Source organism: Octodon degus, unplaced genomic scaffold (genome assembly GCF_000260255.1).
Source record: "Octodon degus isolate 3935 unplaced genomic scaffold, OctDeg1.0 scaffold00065, whole genome shotgun sequence".
Taxonomy (NCBI): Eukaryota; Metazoa; Chordata; class Mammalia; order Rodentia; family Octodontidae; genus Octodon; species Octodon degus.
This window is the reverse complement of record NW_004524641.1, coordinates 7,576,322-7,589,808: the sequence shown is the minus strand read 5'-3', so window position 1 is coordinate 7,589,808 and position 13,487 is coordinate 7,576,322. Positions and strand designations below refer to the sequence as shown.

The following is a 13,487-nucleotide window of genomic DNA, read 5'->3' as shown; positions in this document are numbered from 1 at the left end:
TTTTTTTTTTTTTTTTTTTTTTTTGGATAATAGCCATCTTGACAGGTATGAGGAGATAACTCATTGCTGTCTTGATTTGCATGACCCTGATGGTTAGTGACAATGAGCACCTATCTCTATATCTGTTGGCCATTCATATTCTTTGGAGAAGTACTTATTCAAATCTTTAGCTCATTTTTATTCTTGTGTATGTAATTAATTATTTTTTGCTGTGCTGGGGCTCAAACCTAGGGCCTGGGCAAATGCTCTGTCACTAAGCTATATCTTCAGCTGACAGCTCATTTTTAAATTGGATTATTAGGCTTAAAAAAATACTGAGTTGTGGGAGTTATAAATTATCTGCTTAAAAATTTTTTTGGTGGTGCTGGGAATGGAACCCAGGGCCTTCCACGTGCTAGGCAAATGTTCTACCATTGAGCCATACTCCCTAAATGACTTCACATGTTGTTATTTGGAAATGTTGTAAAAATGAAGTCTTTTTAAAAAACAGGCTGTGGGTATTTAAATGCCAGGCTAAGGAAAAAATATCACGTCTTATACTTGGCACTCGTACTTGGGCCAGCTGTCCACAATTATTAAGGAAGAGGAAAGGAGCCCGGAGTGAGTTATAATTAAAGAAACCATATCATCATTTTGATACGCTGTGAGAACTTCTGAGCCAGTCTTTTGGCTGCTGGTGTTGACTGTCTCCCATCTGCCTCTATTTGCAGTCAAGGTGATCTTTCCAGAACGTGCCTCCGATCATGTCACCGCCTGCTTAAAATACTTCTGTGGACGCTTAGTCAGACACAGCTTGCTGGCTCCCAGAATGGGACCACTGTGCTGTGCAGCTTCATGCTCCCAGTACATGGTTCACGTGCCCTTCCTTCACGCTCCACTGAGGTCACAGCAGCGGGGTTAGTTGAGGAAATGGATCAGAGAAACACTAGTGGGTAGTGAGAGGGGATGTTTTAGTCCATGTCTGCTACCATAATGGAATACTTGAGTTTATAAAGAACAGAGCGTTATTTCTCGTGGTTCTGGAGGGTGGGTGTTATGGTTTGTGTCTAGTTGTTCCCCCAAAGCCTCATGCAGTCATGGGGTGTGGACTTGTAGAGTTTGTGTTAACTCATGATCCCCTGGGATTATGTGTGATCCAAGGCTGGGATTATGGGTTTTAGTACTGCTGGGAAGTACCCATAGGTGTGAGTACTTCCCCTACCCTGGGGCAGGCAATTTGCATTACAATGTAAGGTGGGAAGAGAAGCCAGCTGCTTGAGCTGCTGCTACTTCTCCCTTGCGCTCTTGCTCTTTGCCACCACCATGAAAGGTTGCCCTCTGCTATGTGCTGCTCTGCATTGGACCCAGCTGAGTATGGACTGAAACCTCCAGTAACTGTGAGCTAAATAAACCTTTCCTTCCTTCATTTTGAGTGTTGGGTATTTGTCCCAGCAACGAGAGAAGAGTAACTAAGACAGTGGGTATTCCAAGACTGAAGTCCCAGCGTCTGGTGAGGGGGGCTTAGTGCTGCATTATAATGTGGCAGAAGGTAGAAAGGTGTGAAGTCTTTCCCACAGACCCTTTTTATGGTGGCATAGATATATTCAGCAGCTAAGCACCCATGACCTAAACTCCTTTCACTCAATCCTACTTCCCAACACTATCCCATTAGGGATTACATTTCCAGTACATGAACTTTAGGGAACACATTCCAGCAACGGCAGAGCGGGGCGCTGATTCCATGCAGGGAAGTAAGGAATGTGAATACTGTAGATGTGGGAAAAGATGAGTTTAGAGTGCGGTCACTATCGAATGTCACACCAAGGGCTTCTTGCATGCCTGGCCTTGACTGAGTACTATGTGATCTGTAAAGTAAGTATCAGATGTGATCTGTAAAGGAAGTATCAGATGTGATAAGAAGATACGTAGCATTATAAAGTTAGAGATTCACAAGAGAAGAGGCACAGGGCCGGTGAGACAGCTCAGTGGACTAAGCACCTGCTTAGGGAAGCGCAGGGACCTGAGTTTGATCCCTGGCATCATATACCACACCAGCCCCACCCTTAGGTGCACTGAGTGGGCCACAGAGACCAGGTGTGGGGGTGCACACCTGTAATCCCAGCTCTGGGGAGGCTGAAAACAGGAGAATCACTATGAGTCTGAGCTGCATAGTGAGACCCTGTACCAAATTCATTAAATAAATAAATAAAGAGGGGCAAAAGAAGGGTTATCACCAGTAATAGATTCTAGTAGTGGAACAGTAAAAGTGCCAATTAATGGCTAAATGAAATTTCTCCCACTCCATGAGGGACCCAATTAGAATAATGACAGATAAACATTCTTTTCATTGTTTTTTGACATGAATTAATTAATGTATGACATTCTTAGGACCTAATTTGAGGGTGCACAAAAATATTAGGAGAAGTTCCCATCCTGTCCAAATTTATCTCAGATTGATTTTGTCTTTTTAATGTACTATGAACTTGTTTTAATAATCCATTTATTTTTTTAAAAATATAAAATAGTAATAGAAAAATATCATTAGAAATGATACAAAATTTCACTAAACAAAGTAATAGAAATTCAGAAATGGTTACTATATTGCATGATGTTATCTTCAAATTAGTTGTTTAGGTTATCAGATGAAACTGTACAAAATTGGTTTCAAAACAAAACAAAACAACAAAAAAGTTATAAGAAACAGAAAAGAAAAAAAATTAAGCATTAACTACTCTTTTTCAAAGACCAGCAGAAATCAGCAGTACAATTATCCAAATTATCCTTCATATATACATAAATACATCCTTTTCCCTTCTTTCTTCTGTCCTTTTCCTCATCCCAGTTTTTCCTTCCCATTGAACAAATTCTATGTCTTTCACAGACTCGATTGTACCTTTCAGACTATATTTGCTCTTTCAGGTTCTCACACTAGTGAGACAATATGATGTTTGCATGTGTGGATCTGATTTATTTCACTTACCAATAAATACAGTTTCCAGTTGCATCCATTTGTCTTTTTTATAGCTGAGTAATACTTCATCGTGTAAAAATACCAGATCTTTTTTATCCATTCCTCAGTTGATAGGCATTTGAGTTGTTTCCAAGATTTAGCTATGACAAATTACACTGCTATAAATGTGCGAGCACATATATCGCTGTGGCATGATGATTTCAGTTCTTTTGAAAAAATACCTAGGAGTAGAATACCTGGCTTGAATGGGACCTCCAATCCTAGCTTTTTGAGGAATTTCAGTAATAGTTGTACCAGCCTACACTCCCACCACCAAGAGAAAAGGGTTCTTTTTTCCCACAGCCTCTCCAGAATTTCTTATTGATTGAAGTCTTGATGATAGCCATTCTTTCTGGTATAAGATGGTATCACAGCCTTGGTTTAATTTGCATCTCTTGAGTGACCAAACATGTTGAACATCTTTTCTACTGAGCTATCTCCCCAGCCCTCTGAACATCTTTTCATATATTCATTTGCCATTTGTATTTCTCTTCATTGGTGAAGTGTATATTCATCTCAGATGCCCAGTTTTGGATTGAGTCTTTGAATGTTGGAGGCCTGAGTTTTACAAATTCTTTATATGTTTTATATGGGAGTCCTTTGGATTTTGTCTTTCCACATGTCTTTTGTCTCTTAACAATCTGGCTACAAGTCATTGAAGTTCTTTTGTGCTTTCTTTGGACCATATGGAAACCGTGTGCTTTTTCTTCTTTTGCTTTCTAGTGTTCATGTTCTTCTAAAGTGTTGAGCTACAGGTGGGTTTCGGGTGCTCTGGGCTGCCTTCTTAATACAGGCAAGGCTATGGGGAAAATAAACATGAAGGGTGCTGCTTTCTTTCTTGAGTGGATTCCAATCTTGGCTTCTCTCCTTTCCCATGTGGTTAAGTAGAATCCAGCATGTCAGCGTCCAGCCAATTTCCAGCTCATCTCACGTGGTGATCCTCCTAGAGTCCTTTTTATGTTCTCACTGCTGAGCAGCAACATGACTACCTGCTGGTACTGGCACTGCTTCCCAGGAAGGCATGCTGCTGGCCTGGCTCCCCTGCGGGATGCCTCTGCCATTGACTGCTGTCCCCAGTGCTTGGGGAGTACCTTCCCCAGGTGCACACAGACACTGAGAATCACCTGCAGCACTTGCTTTGCTACAGAAATTCCAGGCTCTGCTCCAAAGCAGGATAGGCACGCTTTGCTCCTGTGAGGAGTTTAGAAAGCCCTCCAGAGGGGCAATAGGTGACAAAAGACTTTGATGTTCATAGGCTCTGCTTCCCCAGTGTTCTGCAAGGCTATATACTAAACCACAGCCTTAGTGATTTATAAAGAAATACTTTTTTCTTACAGTCGTGGAGTTTAGGGGGCTCAAGGTCAAGGAGCCCACACTTGCTGAGGGCCTTCATGCTGTTCCATCTCATAGGAGAGCACGGTGCCTAAATCCAGGAGAGAAAAGTGGGGGCAGGTAAGGTCAGGTGGACCAGCCCCTTTCCCATCACAGAAGCAGATGACAGATACCTGCAATTTAAGGAAGAAGGGGTTCAGTGTGGCCCACTGTTTCACAAGGTTCAGTTCATGGTCAGTTGGTCCCATGCCACAGATGACATGGTGCAGGGAAAGTGCTAAGCCCATGGCAGTCAGAAGGCAGAGCCTGAGTGGAGGAGCTAGTGACCAGAATCCCCCTCCCAGGTCACGCTTCCAGGGGCCCACCTCCAGCCAGGCTCCACCTGCCGCAGCACACTTAGCTGCTGAACTATCAGTGGATGAAACCATGGATGAGTAGCACAACCTTACTGTCCAGTCACCTTCCAAGCACCAAAGACTTTGGGGAACACTTTAGATCTAAAGCATAACAGAAGGGAAAGGGGCTGTGCTCACCCTTTTATCAGGAGCCCATTCCCCTGACAAGCAGCATAGCCCATCCATGAGGCAGAAACTGCATGGCCTAATCACCTCTTAAGGGTCCCATCCCTTAGCAAGGTGGCACTGCGGAGTAAGTATCCAACTTTGTGCCCTGGGGGATGCATTCAAACAATAACACTAAGTAATGCAGGCAAATCCCTGAGCGCTTTCAGGCACCCTGCATATCAAAAAATGGAACACAAATGCATCAAGATTTCCCTTCTTCAAAGAGCCAAAGGAGAAAAGGGAGACATTGGGATCAAAGGGGAGGAAGGACTGCCTAGCGGGAAGAGTCTGCTTGGGGACCCTGGAATCCCAAGCCACAAAGGCCACACAGGTCTGACAGGCCCAGAGGAGCTACCTGGGGAAAGCAGACTAGAAGGACCACTAGGCAATCCCACCAGGATTTCCAGGACTCAGGACAGACTTGCCTATGTCCTGGCCTAGGTTCTGCCAGCACATGCGAGAGTATCACAAGGCAGACCTAGACCACCAGGACCCCTGGCAAAGATGGTCTTCTGGGCAGGGCAGGGCCCGTGGGGGAGCCTGGCCGACCTGGCAGGGGGTCTGGAAGGACCTTGAGGGCCAGTAGGTCCCAAAGGTGAGTGAGGAGCCAAAGGTGACCCAGGTGTACTTGGGAGTTGGCCTCCAAGATGAGATAGTACCCCTGTGGTCCCAGGCCAACAGTCTAGCTATGCTGAAGATGGGCTCCCAGGAAGTCCTGGCCCTCAAGGGGAGGTAGGACCTGCTGGACACCTTGGCCCTCCAGGCCCATCTGGTGGTGCTGGCCTGTCTGACCCCTCCCACTGCTCCTACTTTGCCAGCCTTGCTTCCTGGCTGGGTAATGTGAAAGGCCCTTAGAAAATTCTAGAAAATCAGAAGATTGCAGTAGATTTCTGAAATTTGACTCATAGCCCCATGGGACACCAGAGGCCTTGAAACATTTCGGCTTCTTCCTTTGCTTGCTCCTTTTTTATATCAATTTCTTCAGACACCTCAGAATTATTAAAACCAACAGATGCTGCAGGTCATCAGATTACTAATGTTATTACTCATGATTATTATATTATTGTTGCATTTGCAATGCTTGTGTTTTCTCTCTGCTCCCAAGCTGAGAACATGAGACAGTGGGGCAGCAGGTGTTCCTGACTCCCCCGAGGGCACCATCTGAAGCACGGCTCCCAGTGGTAGAGACTCTTGGTGCTAGGAAACCCTGACCGGACACTTGCAGAATTTATCTCTTTCCTGAAAATCAGACTTTACAAAATGGAGCCAGAAAGCTTCTGTTCTCAGCTATGCCTAAAAGTTGCCCAGGGAAAATAATTCCTGAACCACTGCTTCCCAGGAAAGCAGGAAGAACAAGGGCTCACAGGCATTCAGAGCTTCTGTCCGTACAGGGAAAGCGCAGCAGAGAGCAGTTGGCTCTCGGTGCACAGCTGGTGGAAGGGGACGATGTTGTGAGGGTTTCCAGTGGCTTAGTGGGATCCCATATCTAAGCCAGAGATGGGAAATGGGTTGAAGCAGCAGCTGGAGTGTGGAGTTACTCTTAAACCACGGGTAAGGTTGCCTTTGAATACCTCTTGTTGACTTCCATTTATTAATTGTCAAATAAAGATATTCAGTGACCACTCCGATTTTCTTGGTGGTGAGCTGTTGGCTGGGCCATTGACCAGAGCTGAGGACTCTTTGTCCAGGTTCTGACTCTGAAATATTTGCCTTGGCTGAATGTGTGTATGACATCTTTGGCATGGGCTTAATAAACCTGAGTTTCTTTCTTAGAAAAAAAAAAAAATTCCCCTTCTTCTTCTGCAGGAAGTCAGCAGGACCCAAACCCTTTTTGCAGACAGTGGTTGGAAGGCGAGCAGGGCCGTGGGCATTTTCTTTGAATCACACTTTCTTGGGCCTAAGAGTATGATATGGCAGAGAGCCTCTGAGCTCATGTAAGCTTGTGCCTTAGGTCTTTCCTGTAATGACAGGTCATCTGTCCATGTCTTCCCAAAGTGCCTGTCTCTCATGTGGGCTGTAGCTTCCTCTGACGATATCCTGAGCTCCTTGGAACTCTGGTGCATCTCACTCTGCAGTCTGCCCCAGGCTGGCTATTGATAAGTGCGGCAGTGGTACCCACCTCCCCTCCCTGGCCTCACCTCCGTAGCTTCACACAGTGAAGGTTCACTTGTCATACACACCAAATTTTTTGTGGGTTGTAGATTGTTCTCCACCTTGTATCTGTAATACCCAAGCATACATCTTCTGTGTTGGTTTCCTGGGGATGCCAAAGCAAGATACCTCAAGCTGAGTGTTTTAAACACAAATTTATTCCCTCACTGCTCTTGGGATGGAAGTCTAAAATTAAGGTGTTGGCAGGACATGTTTTCTCTGAAGTCTATAGGGAAGAATCCAACCTTGTTTCTTTCCAGCTTCTGGTGGCTGCCAGCTATGCGTGGCGCTCCTTGCTTGTCTGAGCATGAGGCTCTGTTTCCTCCCCACCTTCACATATCTGTCCCCCCTGTGCTCTGATTTCCTTCTTAATGGTCTCACTTCAGAAGTGATACCTGACAGTTTGGGTCACAGCCCGGTGGCCCAAATATGGTCCAACGTAGCTACAAGGGAGCTTGGTAAATTCAGGAGAGCTACAGGTATTTGAGGAGCATCAGCTGTGAAATCCTCATGCAGCTCTTTTCCCGGGGTAGGAGGCCCAGGGCACACTTGAGGCTGAGTAGCTTCTGAATAGTGTGATGTCTCTCTCAGGAAACACCACTAGACCTGGAAAGCCGCTCAGAGAGAGAAGGAAAGCAGCCTCTATGTTTTTATAAGAATCCTACTTTTATTTTAATCCAGAGGTTATAAAATGGTGGTTGATGGATCGTGCCTGTAATTTTCCTTGTACTGAACAATGTACAAGCCCATGTTTCGTAGAGCACCCATAGGAAGAACTGTTTTCCGTGGACAGTCCTATCTCTGCGGCTTGCCATTCGCCATAGAGTCACCAAGCCTGAGGCTGAGTATCATGTCTTCTTTGTCTTTATGAGTTTCTGATAGTCTTTTCATCTTATATATATTTAGATCATTTTTACTCACTTTACCTAACTGGCCATTCAAAGCATTTTGTTTGTAACCTTGATGTCTAATAAAACCTACCTTTTCATGTGTTTTATAACATCCTGGTGCTTTTAAAATACTACTCCAGGGCCGGGGAGATTGCTCAGCACAATAAGCGCTTGCCTGGCAAGTGCAAGATCCTGAGTTCAATCCCCAGTACAGGAAACAAAAACAAAAACAAAAACAAAAACCTACCCCAAAGCATTAATTATGTTGAGCTCAGGACTCAGATTGATTGCAGCTATAGCCATCAGCAATAGGTTGATAAAGGCCTAAAAATACCTATAATGAAGGAGTATTTTTCATTGTGGTAGTTGCATATGTCTGAATGTAATGTTACACTTGTGACTTATTTTCAAGTAAATTCTTACTAATAGATCTTTTTCTGGTGCCTTTTCTCTCATGTGTAGACCATTGGAACGATCCAGTGAAGATGTGGATATAATCTTCACCCGACTCAAAGAAGTTAAAGCTTTTGAGAAGTTTCACCCAAACCTCCTGCATCAGATTTGTTTATGTGGTTATTATGAGAATCTGGAAAAAGGAATAACATGTAAGAAATGCACCTCCAGGGACATATTTTCCGGGGTGGTTGGTGCGCATTTGTGGCCTCTGTAGGGTAACGGATAGCGCATGGAATATGTATGGGATAGTGTTGGAATTTCTTTTTTTCTTTTCTTCCTTTCTCTTTCTCTTTCTTCTTTTCTTTCTTCCCTCCCTCCCTCTCTTTCTTTCTTTCTTTCTTTCTTTCTTTCGTTCGTTCGTTCTTTCTTTTTTTCTTTCTTTCTTGTTTTGGAGATTGAACTCAGGACCTTGTGCTTGCCAGGCAGGAGCTTATGCCACTGAGCTATCTCTCCGGCCCCAGTGTTTGAATGACCGGTAAGCTGGTCATTTCCCTGTCATCTGTTCATTTAGTTCCCGTGGGAGTTCCCTCCACCCTTGCTCACAGCATGGAAGTGACTGTCCCAGGGCAGCCCACTTTGCAGATTGAGCTGGAAGGATGTACTGACTCATGCATTTTGTGATTTCCAGAGAAATTCAAATAATTATCTTCTTTAATCCAAGAAATACATGATCAATAGGACAGTAACTAAAGACAGTAGCTTTCTTAATGCTAGTAGTAATGTTTTGTATTAACCTCTAATGCTTATTCCAGATGGGAATAGGGGGAGGAGAATAAAATGACAGGTGACAGTTGCATTTTTTTAAAAAGTATTTTTCAATTAAAAAGTAATACTCCTATATCTGCTGGTACATTTCATACTGCAGCAACAGAAAACCCCCATCCAACTGCCTTGAATAGTCAGTTACTCATACAAAGAGGAAGAAAGCAATTATTCTTGTATAAGAAGACCTGAGGTGTGATGACTCTAGGCTGGTTAATGGAGTGGCCCGATGACATTATTAAGATCCCAGGTCCTTCCTCTTTTCTTTCTTTTTTTCTTTTGTGTGTATCCTTAGATGTTGGCTTTTGTCCTCAGGCTTGTCAAAATGGCTCTCAGACAGTGACAGTGGTTGGAGGCATTTCATTTTGGTAGAAAAATGCCTAGCCCAAGGACTGTTTCTTCTTGTGTCTGTTTCTTCCAAGTTTCCCAACAGACTGCATTGTCTCCCTGGACTGCGTTGAGTCAGATACTCGTGTCTGAACCAGTGCCTGGCAGAGATAACCGGGTGACCGAGACTGACTCAGAGAGGGTCTCAGCCTGCCAGTGGAGCCGGGGAAGGAGCCCCCCCCACTCTGTGGACTTGGCCTTATGGTTGGGGAGGGAATTTATAGAACATTCGGTGCAGTTAGGTAAGAGAACATTGAAGGCCCTGGGTGGGAAAACAACAGAGAAAAACAACATTAACAACATCAGAAAAATCTACATTAAAAATTACTTATAGTTGGGGCTGGGGAGATAGCTCAGCAGTCTAAGTGCTTGCTCGGCAAGCACAAGGTCCTGAGTTTGATCATGCCATGCCAAACCTGGAACCCTGAGTGCGCCTTGCAGGCCCCAAAACTGGGTGTGGTGGTGCATGCCTGTAATCTTAGCTCCGGGGAGGATGAGACAGGAGGATCACTGTGAGTGTGAGCTGCATAGGGAGACCCTGTACTAGATACATAAATTTAAAAAAATTACCTACAATCTCCAAATCCAGAGATTATTATGAATCTTTTATATGCATCTTTCAAGATACTTTCCCATGCACGCACACACAAATGCTGGCACATTTCTGTTTTTTAAAAAAACCCATACAACTCCATACCATTTTCAAGTCAACGTATTACTGTTAGGGAAGTCAGAAACGTCATCATTTCTGGCATGAGGCTGTCAAAAGAATTCAAACGGGGAAGTGAAAAGAACTAAGATGTCAGCTCTTTGTTCTGGAAAGCCATCTTCATGGCTGGACTTAGAGCCCCTCAACTCCCAATGATGGAAAATATAACTTAGTGTCTTTATTTTCACCGTGGGTTGCATTGAAAATGGTAGATTGGAATCAACTTGATGGGATTCCAATAATGTAAATTTGGGAGTACAAATATTGGCTTCTTGGACCGAGATGAGGATCTGGAAGTGTCTCCTACAATTGGCGCTCAACGGGGCCAGAACACACCACCTTCTCAACACAATGACCACTTACTAGAATCACGTGCAGGCAATCCACTGGACCTTGCGTGACCAATTTAGAGGAATCTTCCTGAAGAGCTAAACTAATGGCACTACAGCGGTACACACACCCCGTGATTATAGCAGCACAATTCATAGTAGCTAAATCTTGGAAGCAGTCTGCATGTGCATCATGGCTGACTTCAGAAAATAAGATGTATCTACACAATGGAGTGCCCCTTCGCCATAGAGAAGGATGAATGCGAGGCATCCATAGACTCAAAGCTATATGTCTACCCAAGAGAAAAATGCCTGTCATCTATCAAGGGCCTTTCGCTAAAACCTCTGAAGAATATATCTAACTGCCAGTCAACAACTACAACCCATTTCAGCATGAAGAAGCCAGAGCGGTGTTTGCCCATATTTCCCTTCACAGCAATTCAGGTTACTTCTCCAGAGGGGGTAATATTGCAGGCAGTCAAGTTAGATAAAAATATTTTAGGCAGTCAGACAGGGCCAGGCCCTCGAAGGAGACAGCACAGAAGATGAGATGCCTTACAACTGTGGGAGGGGTGGATGCTCCTGCTGTGAACCAGACCTGAAGACCTAAAGGCCAAACAAATGCTAAAAGAGTAGCACCTGGGATTGATATTCTAAATAGGTATCAATCACCTGGAAAGACCCAAGTGAGTCACTAGCCCAACCCCCAACAGAAAGAGACCCTGTCCCGGATTCCAACCCCCAACAGGAAAAGACCCTGTCCCATATTCATGCCTGCTTGCTATGTGACTCGCTTTCCCATTTGATACTGGATTTAATCAGTTTTACCTGAGCAATGGTGCTTGTAATCCCATTGGTTGACCATAGTTTTGTCCCACCACCTGCCCACCTAAGCAAGTTCCCATTCTCTCTACTTTAGCTCCACAAGGTTTTACACTATAAAAGTCCCTGGAAGAGACAGCTTCCTGGGGAACTACCCGCTCGGGCCCCCCTCCTGTCCCTCTTTTGGACAGGAGCTTTCTTTCTCTCAATAAATATATTCTGCTCATAAAAAAAAAAAAAAAAGAACTAAGATGTCAGGTACCAACTCCCTGCAGTGAATAACGAAGGCTATCACTGTGTCTTGTAAGCCTGTACTGATAAAACTTAAAAACACACACACACACAAAATGAATCTTCTAAGTGGCAAATGAGTCAGTCTTGGTCACCCGGTTATCTCTGCCTCCTAGGCGGAGCACTGCACCTGTGGGATGTTCTTTTTGTCTTTGGCCTTTCCACAGCTGGGAGTCTGTTGCCATTAATTGTGTCTCCTGGAAGTTCGCTGTTAGACACTCAGCCCGGCTCTCACTGAACTCAGGGGTCCCCTGGAGTTGTCCTGTGACTTCTCATGGAGTGACTAGATCTATGACTGTACTTGTGAACAGAGGTTGAAAATCATCAGATTTTTAATATATAGTTATTTAGTTAAGACATTTTTAAAAGACATTTGGGGGCTAGCCAAATAGTTCAGTGGATTAAAGCGCCTGCAAGCAGGCACAGGGGCTGGGGTTCGATCCCTGGGCCAGCTGTGCCGGCCCCAGCCCCCGCTCCAGGGCTGCTCTGTGATGGCAATTGAGCCTGGGCCTGGTGGCACATACCTGTAATCCCAGCTCTTGGGAGGCTGTAAACAGGCGGATCACTACGAGTCAGATCTAGTAGTAAGATCCTGAACACCCTGTTGACCCCTAAAAAAACAAACAAAAAAATAAATAAAAGACAGTTGTTCTATATGAAAATTTTGGACTAGTGTTTCAAAATTAATTTCCAAAGTCTGGTCCTAAAGTGATATATGAACTAAGGCTTTACCAAAATACCTAAATATTTTCTCTTTCACATCAAAATCTTAAAGCAAAATTGGGTGCAGAAATTTCTGGTAAGAGTCATTGCCAAATGCCTGAAAGGAATGAACTGATAAAATAAACAAGAAAGGACAAAGATAATGTGGTACTCAAACTTTTCAACAAAGAAGATTTTTAAATTGTTTATGAGTAGGGCCAGGGAGATAGCTCAGTGGCATAAACGCCTGCTTGTCAAGTGCAAGGTTGTGAGTTTGACTCCTAGTACAAAAAAAAAAAAAAAAGTTTGCCAAAAATTATTTATGAGTTGAAAAGGAAACTTGGTATTCTAAAAAACAAATTGCTTTTAATATAGTTTTAGGAAATGGGTTGTGTTAACCTTGAATCAAATAGCCTTGTTTTTGTGTAGCCTACCCAGAGTCATAATTTTCTAAGAATCACAATACATTGAAATGTGTTTAAAATAAATCCCACAGAATTCCAGTCCCTTATTAGACTCAAAGGATGCTATAGATAGGGTTATCAGCTCTTTGGAACGCTCCTCGGATATGGACAAGTTCTGCTTCGTCGAGTCCGCTTTGTAGACTGTACACTCACACCGCTGCTTCCTTTCCAGTGTTTCGCCAGGGTGACATCGGAACAAACTGGTACGCAGTCCTGGCAGGATCTTTGGATGTGAAAGTATCTGAGACCAGCAGCCACCAGGTAACCTACGCTGTTCTTTTTAATGTTAATAGGATTTATTATTAGTTTTACAAAATACGCTATCCCCATGGCTTTTATCAAAATTACACTTTCAAATCCATGTCCCCTTCCCTATAGTAAGGAGGTCAGGGTTTGTTGAGTTCTTTGATCAGGTTCCCCTACATGTAGATACACCGCGTCCAGTCCTCCACGGCGGGAGCGTGGCAGCAGGCGTTGGAACACACAGGGCTTGCTGTGCTTGGGAAACGCAGACTTTTCAGCTGCAGCACCCTGAGCTGAGGTGTGCGCGCCCCGGAAGGAGAAAGAACGGGTCCTCCAGCTACGTTTGTAATCCTTGCACCTTCCATCCTGACTTTGCTTCGTCGTAGAAGTGACCCCC

The 13,487-nt window shown here is 44.2% G+C and overlaps 1 protein-coding gene across 1 annotated transcript in view; it reads left to right on the top strand.

Moving 5' to 3' along the window:
- Positions 1–13,487, top strand: part of Rapgef4 (Rap guanine nucleotide exchange factor 4) — a 306,617-nt gene that overhangs the window by 45,811 nt on the left and 247,319 nt on the right. The window contains exons 2-3 of the mRNA XM_004634752.1: positions 8,388–8,530; positions 13,020–13,108. Of these exons, the coding sequence (XP_004634809.1) occupies positions 8,388–8,530; positions 13,020–13,108 (232 nt within the window). The remainder of the gene's footprint in view (positions 1–8,387; positions 8,531–13,019; positions 13,109–13,487) is intronic.